General features: G+C 45.6%; 1 protein-coding gene across 1 annotated transcript; it reads left to right on the top strand.

The window, feature by feature from the left end:
• The first annotated feature begins 1,156 nt into the window (after positions 1–1,156).
• LOC128343938 (E3 ubiquitin-protein ligase TRIM7-like) lies at positions 1,157–19,474 on the top strand. The gene is made up of 7 exons (XM_053293373.1): positions 1,157–1,573; positions 2,372–2,467; positions 3,449–3,679; positions 6,929–6,951; positions 9,449–9,567; positions 15,623–15,655; positions 16,903–19,474. Exons 1-7 carry the CDS (start codon positions 1,157–1,159, stop codon positions 17,418–17,420), a joined length of 1,437 nt encoding a protein of 478 aa, XP_053149348.1. The 3' UTR covers positions 17,421–19,474.
• The last annotated feature ends 109 nt before the right edge of the window (positions 19,475–19,583 follow it).

Raw genomic sequence — 19,583 nt, 5'->3', positions numbered from 1 at the left:
CTGGGAAGTTTAGGAGCAGTAAAAGGAGGTACTTTTTCACACAATGCTAATTCATTTATGGAATTATTTGCATGGGATGTGATGATGGCCACTAGCTTGAATGGCTTTAAAAGGGGCTTAGACAAATTTATGGAGGACAGGTCTACTAATGGCTACTAGTCTGATAGCTATAGGCCACATCCAGCCTTAGAGGCAAGATGCCTCTAAATACCAGTTGCAGGGGAGCAACAGCAGGAGAGAGGGCATGTGGGCTCCCCAGAGGCATCTGGTGGGCCACTGTGTGAAACAGAATCCTGGACTAGATAGGCCTTTGGACTGATCCAGCTGGGCTGTTCTTATGAGAGGTGAAATTGTATGCTTCATCCTTTCATGGTGGTGTGGTTGTGACTTTCAAACGTTGCCTAAGACACATCAGTGCCTCTTCCCGACTCTGGGTGGGGAGCAGACCAGGACTATGGTCTAAGAGCTGCTTTGCCGGATCATATTTATTAATTATTATTTATCTGTTCGATTTCTAGACTGACCTTACAAAATAGCTCAGGGCGGAACTGCTGGGCGGAAAGGGTTAAGCACCCTCTCCTTCAGGGTCAGTTCCCAAATCAGATGATTGAAGATCTCCTTATGCGTACATGGCTGGCCATGCATGGAGTAGCTTAGCAATTGCTCTACTGAATCACTGGAAGCAGGGCACAGTCCTAACATCCATTTTTAATACCAGGGTTCAGTCCTGAAAATAAAAATAAAAAGGGCTTCTGGGCATGTACAGCGGGCATATTTTTCATTGCCACAATGCACCCTATATTTAGGATTTGAACAGGGCAGGGAGAAAGAGCACCAATTTGTGCTGGCCCAAAGAGCCTCAGCCCCCCAAAGTCTGTAATGTCATCTTCAGAGTACAAGTTCCCCGTACCTCCTTCTCCATGCATGTAGTTTGGAATCCAAGGCTGTTTTGAGGGTTGCCTCTTCTGCTCCTGGGGAGGTCAACAACCCTCCTTTCCAGCACTGAAATCTGATACTTTTTTCTAGATCTGTCTGACAGAAAGAGGAATGCCCAGTGCCGGGGCGGCAGCAAGGAGCTGACTGGGTGGGAGGGGCAGAGGTGAAAGCGAAACTCAGTTTGTTTGCATCCTGCTGTGGCAGTGCTGTCTGAGGAGCCATGGCTGCTCCCAGCCTCAGTGAGAGGTTTCAGGAGGAAGCGACTTGCTCCATTTGCCTGGACTTCTTCACAGACCCAGTAATACTTGACTGTGGGCACAATTTCTGCCGAGGCTGCATTTCCGAGTACTGGGAAGAGTCACCCACAGTCACCACCTGTCCTCAGTGCCGAGAGAGAGTTCAGCCATCGACCCTGAAGGCAAACAGGCAGCTGGCCAATTTTGTTGAGATAACCAAAGAGCTGAGTAATCGGGCGAAACACGAAGTAGGATGTGAGAGAGTCTGCGAGAGAGACCAGGAGCCCCTGAAGCTCTTCTGCAAAAACGATGAAGCCCCCATCTGTGTGGTGTGTGACCGATCCAAGGAGCACCGAGCTCACAATGTAGTTCCTGTGCAGGAGGCTGCCCAGGAGTACAAGGTAAGGACTCCCCTTTCAATGGACTGAGGAATAATGGAGTTGTATTTGGGGAAGTGACAGCTGGGGTGGGGAAGAAGTCTGGACTGTCCCAGCTCAGTTTCTGCAGAAGAAGCAGGAGGCTGAGAGGAGTTCTGGAAGGCAGTTCCTCAATTAAGGCTTCCAGGCTTGAGTCACGTGGCAGGAAAAGGGTTCGCCGGATCTGATCTGACAGCTCTCCAGAACAGTTCACCTGAAACAGCTTTTAGGTTCAAAGGGGGCGAGGCCCAGAACAGTACAACTGCAACAGTGTTCATTTTTCAACCACAATGTTCTCTTGGAACGAAAGGCAGTGAAATGTAGATATGGAATTAAGAATAACTTTTAACTTGCCTGTGTTTATCCATACTATAACTGAGAGTTTGTTTAGCACATTTCTATAGCTCCCCATATCCAGATCTCTGGATGGTTTACAATCCAAAACACAACAATCAAAACATTACCACAATTAAAACGATTTCAAAATATAGATAAAACTCTAAAACGTAAACTTTAAAACTATAAATTAAATGCCTGAAAGTTGTACATTTTTTTAGTTTTTCGTGCTAAATTTCTACCCCATTTTTCCTCTCTAAATAGTCAACTTACAGGGACCAAGCAGAGTACAAGAAATATAAAATCAGTACAACTTACATATAAATAGAATCATGACACCATAATAAAGGAATCCAAAAGTAAAGCACAGCAGGGAGAACCTAGGGGGGATTGGTGGGTGGGGGGATATATTTTAAAAGGAAGAAACAAAAACAGTTTTCTCTTCAGGATCAGATTTGTACCTTTCTGGAAAGGTTGAGGAAGGAGAGAGAAGACATTCTCACCTATAAAGCAGACACAGAGAAGGACAGCCAAGGCCTCCTTGTAAGTATCATGAACTAAACAAATCTTTGAATCTAGAAGTGGAAAAACTGAGTATAAAACACAGAGTAAAAAGCTATGAGGTAACACTTCTCTTCTGAAGAAAAGTGTGTATTATTTGGGCCCCCTGATCACCAGTAAAAAGTTCTTGAAAGGCTGTTTTAAGGGTGGACTCTTCTTTTAATGACTTGACTAGCAAGCCAAAAGTCGCCGATTCGAATCTCTGCTGGTATGTTTCCCTGACTATGGGGAACACCTATATCAGGGAGCAGCAATCTAGGAAGATGCTGAAAGGCATAATCTCATACTGCGCGGGAGATGGCAATGGTAAACCCCTCCTGTATTCTACCAAAGACAACCACAGGGCTCTGTGGTCGCCAGGAGTCGATGGCACACTTTACTTAAGTTCTTTTTATAAAACCGTTTCCCTGACTAGTGGTGTTATCATTCATCTTTTGACATGTTCAAAGTGTTCTTCCTATAGAATTCTCATCACCCAGCTCTTGACTCTGCAAAAATTCACTGGCCAGCATCCCACCAATCTCCCCTTTCTGCAGCTGCCCGTGCCACCCAAAAATATGTCCCTGGGGGCTTCGCAGTCTTCAGGGGCATATTTATGGGTGGCACCAGCACCTGGGAAAGGAAGAGGAGATGTCAGAAATCATCCTTTCCCCCACTTACATGGGCTCAGGATTGAAGCACTGGCACTAGTCCGGGTATCATCCACTATTTTGTGACATTGGCCTCTTTGCACCTGCTTGCTTAAGGAGAACCCAGCTGGATCAGGTCCAAGGTCTGTCTAGTCCAGCATCCTGTTTCACATAGTGGCCAACCAGATGCCTTTGGGAAGCCCACAGGCTAGAGATGAAGGCATGGCCTCTCTCCTGCTGTTGCTCCCCTGCAGTTGGTATTTAGAGGCATCTTGCTTCTGAGGCTGGAGGTGGCCTATAGCCCTCTGACTAGTAGCTGTTATGCTTGTTGCAGAAGCAAATAGGAGCTGAGAAGCAGAAGATGGTGGCTGAATTCAGACAGTTACACCAGCTTCTGGAAGAACATGAAAACCATCTGCTGGCTAAGATAGAAGAGGTGGAGGAAGGGATTGCAAGAAAAATGGATGAGAAAATGGCTAAACTGTTGAAGGAGCTCTCCTCTCTTGAAAATGTTATCCAGGAGATGGAGAAAAAATGTCAGCAGTCAACAAGTGAACTTCTGCAGGTAAGACTCTGGCAGAAACAGGGCACAGGGGAGGAGCTTCAATTGGGTGGGTGGGTCCAAAGGTGCCCGCAGCATCCTGCCTCCAAGAGACACCTCTCCCTGATAGGGGCTGCCTTGCTTGCCTCCCCCCACCTCCCCTCCTTTGCTGGTCAGCTTCAGCGCCGCATAGCAGTGGTGCTGCCCATCCCCAGCACAGTGTGACCGCTGCTGCTTCCCAGGTGCAGACTAACGCAGCACGACAAGGAATTGGTGGAACTGACAAGTTCCGTCTGGGATCAACATTGGGGTGTGTGGGGGAGGAATGTGGGGAAGGCAGGGTGGAGATGAGAAAATGTGTTGCTTCCAACTTCCTCTCATCCCAGCCTGGATCATTCTGCCCGGTGACATGAATAACGGTGGCATTGCATGGCATCCCGCCGGTGGGGAGCAGCTCTCAGCGCACCCTTCCTCTTTCATCGAAATCTTGCGGTTCCTGCCTGTGGCTTTTTGTCATGGAGCAGCTGCTAAACAATTTTCAAAGGGGAGGGGAGTCAAAGGTTGCCTTGACTGCTCCCACTCCCTGGGACCCATAAAAAGATGAGAGAGTCAGAGAGAAGCAGCTGAGCTGTTCAGCCTGACTTTCTCTTGCCTTGATCTCAGACAGAGATGGGGGCTATTTCCAGCCAGGGATCGATCTCCAAAGAGGAGCCAGAACGAGGCAGGCAGGGTGCATGGAGTGGGGTCCGGGGAGTGAGGATAGTGTGGTGTGGACGGAGCAGGGCCAGTGGCCACGAAAGGCATCTGACCTGTGATCTTTCAAGTCTGGACAACTTCCTCCTTCCACAACCCAGGACTGGACTTCAGGTACATCCCACTCCACCACTGCCACTTCCAGCCTGTCTCCTGCTCAGGCTGACAGAGAGAAAGAGAGAGGAGAGGCAGGAAAGAAGTAAGCCGTTTACTTGGATCTGGACCTTCCCACCTCTTCCTCAACTCCCCTTTGAGGGTGGGGCCATGAGGGACTCAACCTCTTCCAGAGTGGGGGTGGGGGAATGATGTCCCCCACCCGTCCACTCCACTGTTCACAGCAACTCACCATCTTCTCAAGAGTGCAACAGTGTTCTCCTCTCTGGGGCAACAGTGCAGGCACGCCTCCAGTGCTGTGGGGTAGGGGTAGCAATGGAGCTGCCGCTGCAGCTTTGTCACCCTGTCACGTAGGGGTGATGGTGCTCCGGAGTTTGCACCCAGGCCACCTTCAAGCTCACTACGCCACTGACAGGGCAGCCTCCTCCTCTGTAGGGGAAGGCTGTTGCCAAAAATTTTGGTGTTTCTTCATCACTACAAGAACTGAAGAGGCCTAGTGTTTGTTGCTGATAGTCAGGTGTGTCTTGCACAGGAGCATCCAAGTGAAATAAGAGGATGTTTCACCTTTGTGCGGACTATTCCAGACTATGGAGTTGCTTCCACTCTGGTCTGCAGTTGCCATCCTTCATTCACTTTGCCTTGGAGTCCTTCTCTTCCCATGAAACATATATTTGTTTTTATTGTTCAATGATTCTGACTTGGTGATGCTAATGAAACAACTTGCACAATCAGGAAAGCCGTATATACGAATACGACAAATATTTATATACCACTTTTCAACAAAAAGATTCCCAAAGCGGTTTACAGATAGATAGATAGACTCCCTGTCCCCAAAGGGCCCACAATCTAAAAAAGAAATATGAGATAGACACCAACAACAGCCACTGGAGGGATGCTGTGCTGGGGATGGATAGGGCCAGTTGCTCTCCCTCTGCTCAATAAAGAGAAACACCACTGTTAAAAGGTGCCTCTTTGCTCAGCAGGGGACAATAGATGGACCATAACACAGCTTGTTTTGGTCTGCGGAGGAGTGGCTTTCTGTGTAAGTGGTAATGTCACAGATCAGGGATCTCAGACTGCAGATATTGGCCTACAACTCCCATCATCCTTGGATACTGGCTATTGTGACTGAGGATGCTGGGAGTTGCAGTCCAACATTAGCAGGAAGGCTGTGGTTTGAAATTATTGTATCAGAGGATTTCAGGAGCGCAACCCCCTTCTTCCAGACCTGGACATACCTTCCCCACTTTACTTCCAGTCATTGCCCTTTGCAGTCCGTTCCCCCCCCCCTTGTATTAAACAGACCAGCATAATCACTAATAAGATCTTCCCTTGTGCTCTGTACAACTGAAAAGCAGGATCCAGCGGTCTGCATGAGCCAAAATCCTCCTTAACCCCTGCCTCTCCAGTAACTGGGGCCCTATCAGCATTTTCCCCTTTTTGCCTGTCAGCTACTGATCATAGCTGACATATCAACTTGAACATTCCCATATCATCTGGGAGCAGGGGCGGAGCTACCATTGGTTGAACGGGTTCAAAGAACCCGGGCCGCGCCCAATCAGAGGCCACGCTTCGCAGCCCAGACACGCCCCCCTCGTCTGACGTCAGATGCGGGGGTGGTAGTTTAGCTCCTGAGCAGGGGCCGGGCAAAGGCAGGGAAGAGTTGCTCCTGGCCGCTCTGCCCCTTCAGGAGCTAAAAGACTGGCGCTGCTTTTGCAGCGCCAGCCCAGGAGCAGCTCTTCCCTGCAGGAAAGAGCTGCTCCTGGGGTGTGCTGCGAAAGCCGCGCCAGCCTTAGTTTAACTGCCGAAGGGGCCATGCGGCCCCTTCAGCAGTTAAACTGCAACTCCCAAACGGAGCCTCAAGGCTCCGTTCAGGAGCCAGAACATGCCCACTACGTCTGACGTCAGACGCGAGGGTATGGCTAGCCCCACATCTGACGTCAGATGCTGGGGGAGGGGTTAGTGGAGGCACCTGCCGCGGCCGCACATGGGCCGCCAGCAGTCCCGCTACGCCCCTGTCTGGGAGCCTTACATGAGTGACTCCAGCCGGAGAGGCCAAGTGCCTTATTCCCTCTGTGGCCATGCCAAGTTTGTTTGGATCTCTGAAGTGTTTGTGGGCGGGGGTGGTGGACAGGTATAAAAGGGCGTTTGTTCCGTCAAAGTAAAAGCATGTCAGGACAATAGGAAACTAGGGCTAAATAGTAGAAGTCACACTGCACATTTTAAAGGAAGAGTGTTTTTTTGTTCTGGTCAGTATCTCCACTTACCTGTTTCAGCTGTTAGGATTTTTTAAGTCAACTGCCCTGCACTAAAATGAGATGGTTCCACTTTACCTGCTGATTTTATATCCTTATTGACACCCTGGCAGGCACTGAGTTCCCTCTTCTTTCTCTCCCTCCCTTCTAGGATGTTAGAAGCACCTTGGAGAGGTAAGCAGTTGGATACTACAGAATTTCTGGGGAGAATGTGGTATAATATTTTGGTTCTAGAGTAGGTGTTGACTAATCTTTTGAAGGAAATCATCTCCCCCACCTAAAATTTTTTTTTTTAATTTTTATTTTTACCATGACACAAAACAATCATTTTTGAAAAAACAAGAATCACTCACTAACAATGATATCCCTTTTAACAAACATATAAACTCCATTTTCTACTTAATTACATAACAACTTCGGTCAACAGTCTTTCCAGATATTAATATAGCTGGAAGGTAGAGAGTGAGCAAAATTTTCCTGATTTGTATATAAGATAAAATCAGACCATGTGGTAAGAAAAGTGTTGGAATTAGCTTGACCCAATCGAAGATGAATAATGTGGGTCACTTTTTCTGATATAGCAATATGCCACATTTGCTGATACCAAGTGACGAGTCATGTTTTTGTTTTTCCAGTGCCGTGCAATGGACAGTCTGGCAGCTGTTAACATAAATATTATCATATAAATATTTAATAATATTTTGATAAATATTATCAAATATTATAAATAAAAATATTCCTTAGATGATAGCCCCAAATTGACCCCTGAAAATATATGTAATAATACTAACTGGTCTCAGATCTAACCTCTGCCATATAATTTTGCTCATCTTTAAAATACGTTACCCTAGACTAGGGTTGCCATATTCTGGCTTTCCAAATCTGGATTCCTAATTTGCATATTATGTAAATTGGCTTGAAAATAATTTTTGAGCAGAATAGCGACTGCACATTTTGCTCCATAACTCCGCTTCTATAAGGGTTAGATCTTAGCTCCCCACCACCACTTTTCTTTTTTTAAAAGAAAGCTGAAATCCAGGTGAATCTGGGTGGGATGCTTACAATCCAGGAGAAACCCGGAATTCTGGGGGGCATGGCAACTCTACCCTAGATCCACAACCATTCCAACAGAGAGGGGAAATGCTCTTATTCATATAGGCTAATCTGGAAGGGGTCATATATCACCTATGAAATAGTTTAATAAAATTCTCTTTAACATGGGCTGAGGTTGAAGCCACTGGCTTTCATTTCCATATCTTGTTCCATTCCAGATAGCTAATAGTCTGCTGTAAAGCACTTTCCCAGCTCAACTTAAGGCCAATTAAAGGATTATTTATTTGATTTATTATAATATACAATTTAGAAATTAGGCCTTTAGAGTACTCTGGAGTTTCTAATAATATATCAAACTTAGTTTTCTATTAGTTTGTTTTATTGTATCTAGGTGGGAGAGAAAAGACTTAAACTGAAGGAAATTCAGCCAGGAGTAACGCATACTTATAAACCTCTCCCATATTGGAGCTAAATCAATTGGTTTATCCAAATAGTAGAAGTCTTTTAATTTAGTCACGTGGTGTCAAATAGCATGAAGTACTTGAGAAGGTGTATCAATCAGGAGATTTAGAATGGCTGCAAATCGATATAAAAATCTTATACCATTTCCCCCAGGTCTTAAATGTAACAATTAAAAAAGGGTTGGTTTTCAACAATTTTGGGAAAGTCTGGCGCTTAAAAGTAGATTACTGATGTCACTAAAGAATTGTTCTGCAACCTCCATCTTAGCCCAGAGTTAGCCTCTGGGTCTGCTATTAGCCAAAGAATGTTACAAAGGTGCAAAGCTTCATAATAGGAAACTAAATGTGGAACTCCAATGCCACCTTGTCGTGTTTTTGTATATAACACGTTGGTGCGGAAACTCAATTTCCCCCCAGCGTTAATAAAAACATTTAAAAACATTTTGCTTTTTAATGATAAAAAATGATAAAGTTTGAGCTTGGCCAGTATGGCCAAGTCCCAGGAGCTATTTTGGTCCCATAGAAGAAGAAGCAGTCCGTGGTATGGGCTCAGTGAATGACTTGGTTGCATCTCCTGTAGCCTGGCCATTGCATTGGACTGTGCTGGGCATTATCATGACAGCCCTACACAGTCCCAGGGCCCCCTCTCTGTTCCATGGAGTATCTGTGAAGCTGCTCACAAAAAAGCAGCAGCTGGAGATGTGTAATTTTCTTGACCGTGCTCCAGCTGACTTCCTGCTGGTTTCTTCCTCCCCATCCCTTCCTTTTACTTCACTTCAGAATTATGTCTTGGGTGGTTGATGGGTTATCAGCTGTGATGGTGCAGTGGGGAAGCAGCCTGCCTAGGGAGCAAGAGGCTGTGAGTTTGAATCCCCCCTGGTGTGCTTCCCAGACTGTGCCTAGTAAATATATTTTTGTAGTCACCTATCAGGCAGCAGCGATATAGGAAAGTGCTGGAGGCGGATGCTCACTTCAGTGACAATGGCACAGGCATCATCTCATACTACATGGGAGGAAGGCAATGGTAAACCCTACCTGTATTCTACCAGGAAAGCCGCATGGCTGTGTGGTTGCCAGGAGTCGACACTGACTTGACGGCACAATCTTTCCTTTTCTTTCTTTCCTGGTTGATTGGTTAACATTTTGCTTCTCTACAGGTGTGAGAAGAAAAAGGTGTTTGAAAATCCTGTGACTTTCCCTCCTGCTCTGAAGCAGAGAATCTGGGATGTATATGATAAAAATCTCTTCCTGAATGGTGTCATGAGGCAATTCAGAGGTAAAGAAGAATGGCTGTGAGGATGTTATATTTATTTAATAATTATGTCTTTAATCCCCTTCACCTTAGTCTTCAAACCCCAGGGCAGAAACAATGTTTTTAAAAAATTCAATAAAACCAACCTCAAAATAAAACAAGCACAATTACATCCTGAAAAGAGAGGCATGGGCCACTCATGGCCAAAAGCCTGGATAAAAAGAGCAGACATCAGTTTCCTCTGAATACCTGGGAAAGAGGGAGCCATGTGGATCTCAGCTGCAAGTAAGACAGATAGCCTGGGGGCAGTCAGCACAAGGCCCTGTCCTGCGCTCAGCAGTTAGCACATGGAGCAGAGCCCGCCCAGCTGACCTAGTCAGGTGGGTAGGTTGAGCTGAGAGTCGGCAGTCATTAAGTAACCTGGGGCCCAAGCAGTTTAGCGCTTTAAAGGTAATAACCAGCACCTTGAATCTGGGGCCGATCTGGTATGTATTATGGAGATTTGATTGTGGGAGGATGGTGGCCCAGTCTGGTCCTGGCTTCTCTATCCAGGGTGCTCTATTGAGGAGCAGAGGGGATGTGGGCGTGGAGGTGGAGTGACTATGGTCTATAACAGTGATTCTCAAACTTGGGTCCTCAAGTGTTATTGGACTTCAACTCCCATAATCCCCAACCAAAGGCCACTGAGGCTGGGGATTATGGGAGTTGAAGTCCAATAACACCTGAGGACCCAAGTTTGAGAATCCCTGGTCTATAAGAACAGTATCTCCCTGACCAGGATCCCTGTCGAAGTGTCTGAACTGACTGATTGATTGATTTAATTTGATTTGATTTCTATACTGCCCTTTTCTCAGTGTGGTTTACACAGAGAAATAATGAATAAGATGGATCCCTGTCCCCAAAGGGCCTACAGTCTAAAAGAAACACAAGAAAGACACCAGCAACAGTCACTGGAGGTGACTGAACGTATGTGTATTGAGTGTACAAACATATTTATTTATTTATCACATTTATATACCGCCCAAACTTTCGTCTCTGGGTGGCTAATATTAGGTACACACATATTGAAATTTGAGGACCAGGGATAGATTGGGACTTCTGTTGGGAGTACCGATCAGGGGCGTAACGAGGCTGGAGTGGGCCCAGAGACAAAATTTTAAAATGGGCCCCTCGCTGATACACACACACTCACTTCACATGTGACTTGCCTCGGGGGGGGGGCTTGAGGCGTGGGGGCCCCCAGGCAGCCACCTCCCCTTGCCTAATGGTAGTTATGCCCCTGGTACCGATCGCCCCGCTGCCCGACGGAGTCCCTGACTGAGCTGACGGACTTGGTCTTGGGCTTGGTGTTGTAGTCTCCCAGGCTTGTGGTGCTAGAGGACTTCAATTTCACTTTGGGACCAATTTGTCAGGGGCAGCTCAGGAGTTCATAGTGGCCATGGCAACTATGGGTTTATCCCAGGTGGTCTCGGGACCGACACATATTGCTGGTCACACACTTGATCTGGTCTTTCACTCTGAACAGGGTGATGCTCCGAGTGTGGGGACTCCATTGATTTCCCCATTGTCATGAATGGACCACCATCTGGTTAAGTTTGGACTCATGACCACGTCCCACCTCCACAGGGGTAGAAGGCCCATTAGGATGGTCCACCTGAGAAGGTTACTGGATCCAACAGGATTCCAAGAAGCCTTGGAGGAATTTAGTGTTGGCTCTGCTGGTGACCCTGTTGGCACTCTGGTGGAGAATTGGAATAATCAATTCACCAGGGCAGTGGACATGATTTCTCCTAAGTGTCCTCTCCGACCTGCTTCGAAACTGGCCCCTTGGTATACGGAAGAACTATGAGGGCTGAAGAGGAGAGGTAGATGACTAGAGTGCAAGTCGAGAAAGACTCGACTTTACATAGAGAGCATTTGAAGATCTATGTTCAGGCGATACATATGGCAAAGAAGTGATTCTTTTCCTCCCGTATTGCGTCTGCAAGTTCATATCCGGCAAAGTTGTTCAGGGTCGTGAAGGGGCTAATGTGCGCGCTTTCCCCCATGAATCGGTACTTGGAACCAACAATTACGCGGTGTGGCGTTTTTAATGAGTTTTTTGTGGACAAAATACCTCGTATTCGGGCCGACTTAAATTCAAACTCTACAATTGTTACAGAGTCTGATGCCAAGGTGTCCAGCAGCTCCTCTTATGTGATGATCCTGGATCAGTTTCAGTTCGTGACTCCTGAGGATGTGAAAAGGTTGCTTGGAATGGTGCGGCCTACCACCTGCCCTCTTGATCCTTGCCTGACATGGCTTATACTATCTATCAGGGAGACTGTTGTAGAGGGCCTGGTAGAGATAATAAATGCTTCTCTGAGGGAGGGTAGGATGCCTCCTTGTCTTAAGGAGGCAATCATTAGACTGCTTCTGAAGAAGCCTGCCTTGGATCCCTCAGAGTTAAGCAATTACAGGTCTGTCTCCAACCTTCCATGGCTGGGCAAGGTGATTGAGAAAATGTTGGCCTCCCAGCTCCAGGTGGTGTTGGAGGAAACTGATCATCTAGACCCATTTTAAACCGGCTTTTGGGCAGGCTATGGGGTGGAGACTGTCTTGGTCATCCTGATGGATGATGTCCAATTGGGAATTGACAGAGGGAGTGTTGGTCCTTTTGGATCCTCGGCAGCTTTCGATACTATTGACCATAGTATCCTTCTGGAATGTCTGAAGGGGTTGGGGGTGGAAGGCACTGCTTTGCATTGGTTCCGCTCCTACCTCATGGGTGTCTCTTGGAAACTGTTCTTCTTCAAAATCTAAATTTTCGTATGGTGTCCCTCAGGGCTCCATATTGTCTCTGATTTTGTTTAACATCTACATGAAACTGCTGGGAGAGATCAGGGGATTTGGTGCAGGGTGTTATCAGTATGCTGATGACATCCAAATCTATTTCTCCATGTCAGCATCATTGGAAGAAGGCATAACCTCCATTAATGCCTGCCTGGAGGAGGTAATGTGCTGGATGAGGGATAACAAACTGAGGCTGAATCCAGATAAGATGGAGGTACTTATTGTGCGGGGTCGGAACTCAGGAGATGATTTTGATTGGCCAGTTCTGGATGGGGTCACGCTCCCTCGGAAGGAACAGGTACGCTGTCTGGGGGTGCTTCTGGATCCGAACCTCTCCCTGGTGTCCCAGGTTGAGGCGGTGGCCAGAGGTTCTTTTTATCAGCTTTGCTTGATACACCAGCTGCATCCATTTCTTGAGATGAATGACCTCAAAACAGTGGTACATATGCAGCTAACCTCTAGGCTGGATTACTGCAATGCACTCTATGTGTGGCTGCCTTTGTACGTATTTATTTATTTATTTGATTTCTACACCACCCTTCCAAAAATGGCTCAGGGCGGTTTACACAGAGAAATAATAAATAAATAAGATGGATCCCTGTCCCCAAAGGGCTCACAATCTAAAAAGAAACATCAGATAGACACCAGCAACAGTCACTGGAGATACTGTGCTGGGGTGGATAGGGCCAGTTACTATCCCCCTGCTCAATAAAGAGAATCACCATGTTAAAAGGTGCCTCTTTGCCCAGTTAGCAGGGGTTATGCCAAGTTACGTAGTGTGGAAACTGCAGTTGGTTCAGAATGCGGTGGCCAGGTTGGTCTCTGAGTAATCTAGGAGAGACCATGTCACTCCTGTGTTGAAGGAACTACACTGACTGCCGATACATTTCCAGGCAAAACATAAGATGCTGGTTATTACCTATAAAGCCCTAAACAGCTTAGGCCCTGGGTATTTAAGAGGACGTCTTCTTCGCTATGAGCCCCACCGTCTGTTAAGATCATCTAGAGAGATTTGTTTGCGGTTGCTGCCAACCTGTTTGGCGGCTACTCGGAAACGGACCTTCTCGGTTGCTGCCCCTGGATATTGGAATGCGCTTCCTCTTGAAATAAGAGCCTCCCCATCTCTGGCAACTTTTTAAAAGGCACTGAAGACACATTTATTAACCCAGGCTTTTAATTAGGTTTATAGTGTGATATAATAGATTTATAATATTTTTAATATTGGGCTTTCAATGTTTTTAATGATTTTAATTGTAAACCACCCAGAGACACAAGTTTTGGGTGGTACAGAAATATTTTAAATCATAACAATAATTGTACCCAGAAACAAATTGGCAGCCATTTTAGTGCCTTCAAGTCCGGTGTAATATGAGCACTGCAGGAAATCATTCTGTTAACCACATTCTGCACCATCTGTAGTTTTGGAATACATATGAATAGCATCAATTAATTCTTCCTGATTTAAAGTATTTAGGGGCAAGATTCATGTCAGCTGGATGTTCCATATCTCCCATCCGCTGTTTAATGGCAGCCTTGACACAGTAATATCCTAATGACAATAAAAAGTCCGGGGCAAAAGCATAATGCAAAAGCTTCATTTGTGCCAGGATGATTTATTATCAATTGATGTCAGGTGAGCCAAGTCATTTGGAGAAAAATTTACTTTAAGCCACAGACCAATTATAGCGAGCCAAGTTCTGCGTTCAACCCTCAAGATTGCACTCTTTGTCCTCTGATCACCTCCAATAATGAAAGACTGGAGTATAATCCAAGCTGGGCTCCATACAGAAGTTGGGCTAATATTTTGGCCTCAAAAGAGTCTGATGGCGGCTGAGATATGCTGCCCACCTGTAGTATGGAAGAAATTCAGGATTGCTGCAACAATTCTTTGAGTATCCTTTGAGTATCCTGAGCCACATATTTGGCATGAGCATTCTGCCTTCCAGAAAAATGAAAGTGGATTCCTAGATATTTAAAACACTTAACCTGTTCAATTTCAACCCACTGATGGACCATTTATATATTTTAGGTTGCGTAGCAAAAAACAATACCTTGGTTTCTTGATAGTTTATTTGGAGTTCATTTTCATTGCTCCATCGGGGAAAAGCACATATGCCCCCCCTTAATCCAATATGGGTCCTTGAACAGATTGCCACATCATTTGTGTACAAAAGAGTCTCCATGGTTTTGTTGGCTATTTTGGGCGAGTGAAAATCTGGGTCATCCAACTGAGCTTTTACGGAATTGAAGTAAAAGTTAAACAACTTGGGAGCTAAATAACAATCCTGCTTTTTCCAAAATGATGCCCCTGCACACACAGCTCAGGCAGACACGGGTGGGGTGTGGGGTAACAATACTTAAAAGAACTACAGAAATACGAGAACATTAGTATTCCTGATTATCGCCGAATCCATCTGTGATGGACCGGGGGTTACTCTATGCTTTCCTGGCATCTACTCTTAGTAGAAAGATTGCTCTGATCCCAATTTAGGAGCACACGATTCCTTCCAGGTAGGCTGCTCCCTGTTAAAGACTGATCCAAAGCCACTGACCAGGCTTAGAAATGGCTTTAACAACTAGAACTGTCTGGCTTGGGACTTAAAGGCACTCTACTGCTGGAGTCTACACAACCCAGTCTAGACAAACCGTGTATTAATGTAAAGACAAGTAATCAGTAGCACATAACCTTACGAGGCACATGGGGAAGAGTTTTGCAAGTAACCCTCCAGAACCAGACTGAAGCCACTTCTAATTATATGAAAAGTATTAAGAGTTGCATGTAGAATGAGGGATTGGGGGAAATAGGGAAGATTGGGAGTAAAGAAAGGCACACAGAAATTCAAAAGCAAATACAAAAACATTAACTAACTAGCATAGAGTTTTACCTTAGTAAGTCTAGCAGTAGGCAGGTCCTTGGCTGAGAGAGCATTCCTTTCTACAGCTTCTCCCTTTCTGGACACCAGAAGCAGCTGGTCACTTAGTAACTTGGATTACTCATGATTGGACTGGTGACAAAATAGAGTGGGATTGGGCCCTTCTTTTATAGTGATTAAAGAGGGGAAAGGCTTCCCACTCTTTGAGAGACAGATGTCTGTGGGATCCAGTGAGCCACCTTATCTCTGATGTAACGCTGAAACTAGGCCAATACAGGTTTTCCTGCCAAACTGGAGTTTTCTGCTACAAAATAATAATATTTGTACAAAGTACATTGTGTGATACTTACTCTGTGTTCTCTTTCCTCCCCCAGACACGCTGCTATCTGGATCTCAGCCAAATAAAGGTAAATTGTGAGGCCAGATGATGGACAAAATCCACAGGAGGGATGGAGACTTGTCAGAAAGTTGTCTGCTTTTTTCCCTAGGAGTTCACCAGGTCTGCCTTGAGGGCTCTGGAACATATCGATGTGTGAATTAGGAGAAGAGGGATGAGGGCAGGCCTCCATGCCTATGTATATTTCCTTTCTCTAGTTTTAAATATGTATCTACCTTTAAATTCTATGCCCTTCCATTCTGTTTCTTTACTCCCAGTTCTGCTCACAAACCATAAAAGCAGGGAACTTAAAATCTTGGCATCTGGATCAGATACAAGGTCTGTCTGGTCCAACTGTGGCCAGCCAGATACTTCTGGGAGGCTGAGAAGCAGGGCCTGAAGACAACACAATCCTCATTTGTTTCTTCCCAGGGAATAACCCCTGTTCTCTGTCCTTAACTTGCCTGCTTCCAGCTTTTGCTAAGGTTTTGGCTAGGGCCTCCATTGAAAGGTAGGAAAAGTCTGGAATAAGGAAAAGAACATCCCAGATGTGGATGCCACAGGTTGAGAATTTGAGGGATCTGCATTATTGGGCACCTGTTGAGGCCCACATCCCAGTAGGGGGCCCATTGCCAATCTCTGGAGCCTCTTTGCCCTGCTGCTCTGTTATAATCTATAAAGCCCTAAACAGCTTGGGCCCTGGGTATTTAAGATAATGTCTTCTTGAACCTCACCACCCACTGAGATCATCAGGAGAGGTCCGTCTGCAGTTGCCACTGGCTGGTCTGGTAGCTACTCAGGGACAGGCCTTCTCCATTGCTGCCCCAAGGCTTTGGAACACACTTCCTGATGAAATAAGCGCCTCCACATCTCTTACAGCTTTTTAAAAGGCGGTCAAGAAACATTTCTTCACCCAGGCTTTTAATTAGATGCTGTTTTAATTGTTTGATTTTTAATAGTTTTAACCTTTTAAATTTTAAATTGCTGTAATGTGTTTACCTTTTTATTTGTTGTTTTTATTGTTTTGTTGTAAACCGCCCAGAGACTTGCATTTTGAGCAGTATATAAGTATATGTTAAATAAATAAAAATAATAATAATAAGTAACTCCAGATATGTGGTTAGAGGCTCACAACATATTTATTATGGAGATTTTAAAAATTATTATCCCACTTCATCAAAACACATAAGAGTAGCTAAATATATTTCAGCATGAAGTCAGTCTTCCAGTTGACTCTGTTTCTTTTCTTTTTCCTCCTCTTCACTCAACCCCCAACAGCCAAAGTCACTCTGGATCCATTGACAGCTCATCCCCGACTCATCCTGGCTGAAGATCGTAAAAGTGTGAGATGGGGAGAGAAACAGCAACATCTGCCCTACAATTCTGAGAGATTCAGGAATGATTATATTGTGCTGGGATGTGAGGGATTCACAATAGGGAGACATTGCTGGGAAGTCAGTGTGGGAAGTGAGGGAAACTGGGCAGTGGACGTTTCCAGAAAGTCTGTGAAGGGTAAGAACACATCATGTTGGGGTCCCAAGGAAGGGATCTGGGCTGTGATGAAGTTGTATGAGGCATACTTGGCACTCACTTCCCCTGCTCACATTCTTCTGCAGCTGAGTAGGGAGCCTAAGAGGATCCAAGTGACTCTAAACTGTTCTGGGGGGCAGGTGGCCTTTTTGGATGCTGACTCAGCAGCCCCCATCTACACCTTCTCGGAAGCCTCCTTCTCAGGAGAGACCCTTCTCCCTCTCTTTTATGTGTATGGAAAAGGCTCCCTGATGCTCTCCCCCTGAGGCAGCCGAAGAGTGGGGACAGATATATATTGCGCTATAATTTGCAACACTCCTACAGCTTTTGCCAAAGATATGAGGTGGGGCAACCTTTTTTATCCCATTTGAGGAGAAGCTGGCTTTCGACAGCTTTGATTTATTCATCCCTGCATCAGTCAGGAAACCATTTTATTCTGCATTCCACCCCATCAGAGCTCTTTTCAAAGTGAAGGCTGGGTAAGAATAAAGCTCTGAGCATCCTTTTTATTAGGTAACCGTTCCAGCTGCTTGGAGGTGGGAGAAGCAGATAATCTGCCACCCCTCCCCCTCCATGTTTTATTCAGCTTTCACTGCAGAGCCAGCAGCAGCTATAGAGGTAGAGCTGAAGGGAACAGAGATTGCCCTGCAGGGAAATCCTCCACACCAGCTCCTTTTTCTTTGTATATCTGTTTCCAGTCTTGCCTAAGGCAGCCAGACCCTACAGGTCCTACTGGGGTTACTCTCCAGACCAGGTTGAATAACGAAAAACACACACCAAATAGTTGTTTGTCACATAGCTATTTGTCAAGAACTCCTTTTTCATCTCTGCAGTGACCTCCATACAGACTTCCCATCACAGTCACCAAAATTAACTCAGAGTCTGACTTTTACCTTCCTTTCTCAGAGTACTGTCCTATCTCTTAAAGAGGCAGTATCACAATTACGGTCATAAATACCATCATATCTATTCTTAAATAGCTGTCCTGCTGGCCAACAGGAGCCCAGCCTTGAAGTTTCCCTTTTATCTCCTACCCCCAAGACCTCCACCAGCTGTGGAGATGGAGACATTAAAATTCATTCTTGCTACTCTGGGAAGCTGGTATGACATTTTAGGCACAATCTCTCTGTTCATAAAAGCCAACTTGCTTATTTTTAGAAAAGCCCATCAGCGGTTTAGGTGCCACACAGAAGCACAGTTTACCTGGTTCTGCACAACTTGCTTGAGCCTCAGGAGTGTGTGAGACTCCCCAGAATTCTAGCATCCTAAAATTTTAGAGTTCAAAGGAACCTTGATGAGCTTCTAGTCCAGACAGGGCAGGAAACTCTTACTGTATACCTGTAAGATGCCTGCCCAACCTCTTGTTTGAAAACCTCCAGCAAACTAGAGCCCAACCACTACACAATCAGTAATGGGCTGGATGAGGGATAACAAACTGAGACTGAATCCAAATAAGATGGAGGTACTCATTGTGCGGGGTCAAAACTCGGGAGAAGATTTTGATCCGACTGTTCTGGATGGGGTCACACTTCCCCAGAAGGTACGCAGTCTGGGGGTGTTTTTGGATCCAAGTCTCTCCCTGGTGTCCCAGGTTGAGGCGGTGGCCAGAGGTGCCTTCTATCAGCTTCGGCTGATACGCCAGCTGCGTACGCCAGCTGCGTCCATTTCTTGAGATAGGTGACCTCAAAACAGTGGTACATTTGCTGGTAACCTCCAGACTGTATTACTGTAATGCACTCTATGTGGGGCTGCCCTTGTATGTACTCCGGAAACTACAGTTGGTTCAGAATGCGGCAGCCAGGCTGGTCTCTGGGTCATCTCGGAGAGACCATATTACTCCTGTATTGAAGGAGCTACACTGGTTGCTGATATGTTTCCAAGCAAAATACAAGGTGTTAGTTATAACTATACAGCCCTAAACAGCTTAAGCCCTGGGTATTTAAGAGAACGTCTTCTTCGTTATGAACCCCAGTGCTCATTGAGATCATTGGGAGAGGTCTGTCTGCCACCAGTTCGTCTGGTGGCTACTTAGGGACGGGCCTTCTCCGTTGCTGCCCCGAGGCTTTGGAATGCACTCCCTGGTGAAACAAGAGCCTCCCCATCTCTGACAATTTTTAAAAAGTCTTTAAAGACGCATCTGTTCACCCAGGCTTTTAACTGATACGGTTTTATTGTTTTTAATGTTGTTTTAGAATATTGTTTTAAAATTTTTGTGTTTTAAATTTCTTGTTTTTGTTTTTAACTAATGTTTTAATGTTGTTTTTATCTTGTTGTAAACCGCCCAGAGATGTAAGTTTTGGGCAGTATAAAAATATGTAAAATAAATAAATAAAATATACACAAGGCAGAGTGTTCTGCTGTCGAACAGCTCTTAAAATCAGGAAATTGCTCCAGGCTAAACCTGATTCCTTGTAACTTCAGATCTTTGC

This window comes from Hemicordylus capensis, chromosome 2 (assembly GCF_027244095.1).
Source record: "Hemicordylus capensis ecotype Gifberg chromosome 2, rHemCap1.1.pri, whole genome shotgun sequence".
NCBI classification, from domain to species: Eukaryota; Metazoa; Chordata; class Lepidosauria; order Squamata; family Cordylidae; genus Hemicordylus; species Hemicordylus capensis.
The sequence above is the reverse complement of the archived record's forward strand: the minus strand, read 5'-3'. Positions and strand labels throughout refer to the sequence as shown.

What these genes read in the sequence shown, in the direction of transcription:
- LOC128343938 (XM_053293373.1), top strand. Translation starts at nt 1,157, where the DNA reads ATGGCTGCTCCCAGCCTCAGTGAGAGGTTTCAGGAGGAAGCGACTTGC. An exon ending in AGGACAGCCAAGGCCTCCTT is followed by an intron (nt 2,468 to 3,448) that starts GTAAGTATCATG and finishes TGCTTGTTGCAG; the next exon opens with AAGCAAATAGGAGCTGAGAA. An exon ending in TGGATCTCAGCCAAATAAAG is followed by an intron (nt 15,656 to 16,902) that starts GTAAATTGTGAG and finishes AACCCCCAACAG; the next exon opens with CCAAAGTCACTCTGGATCCA.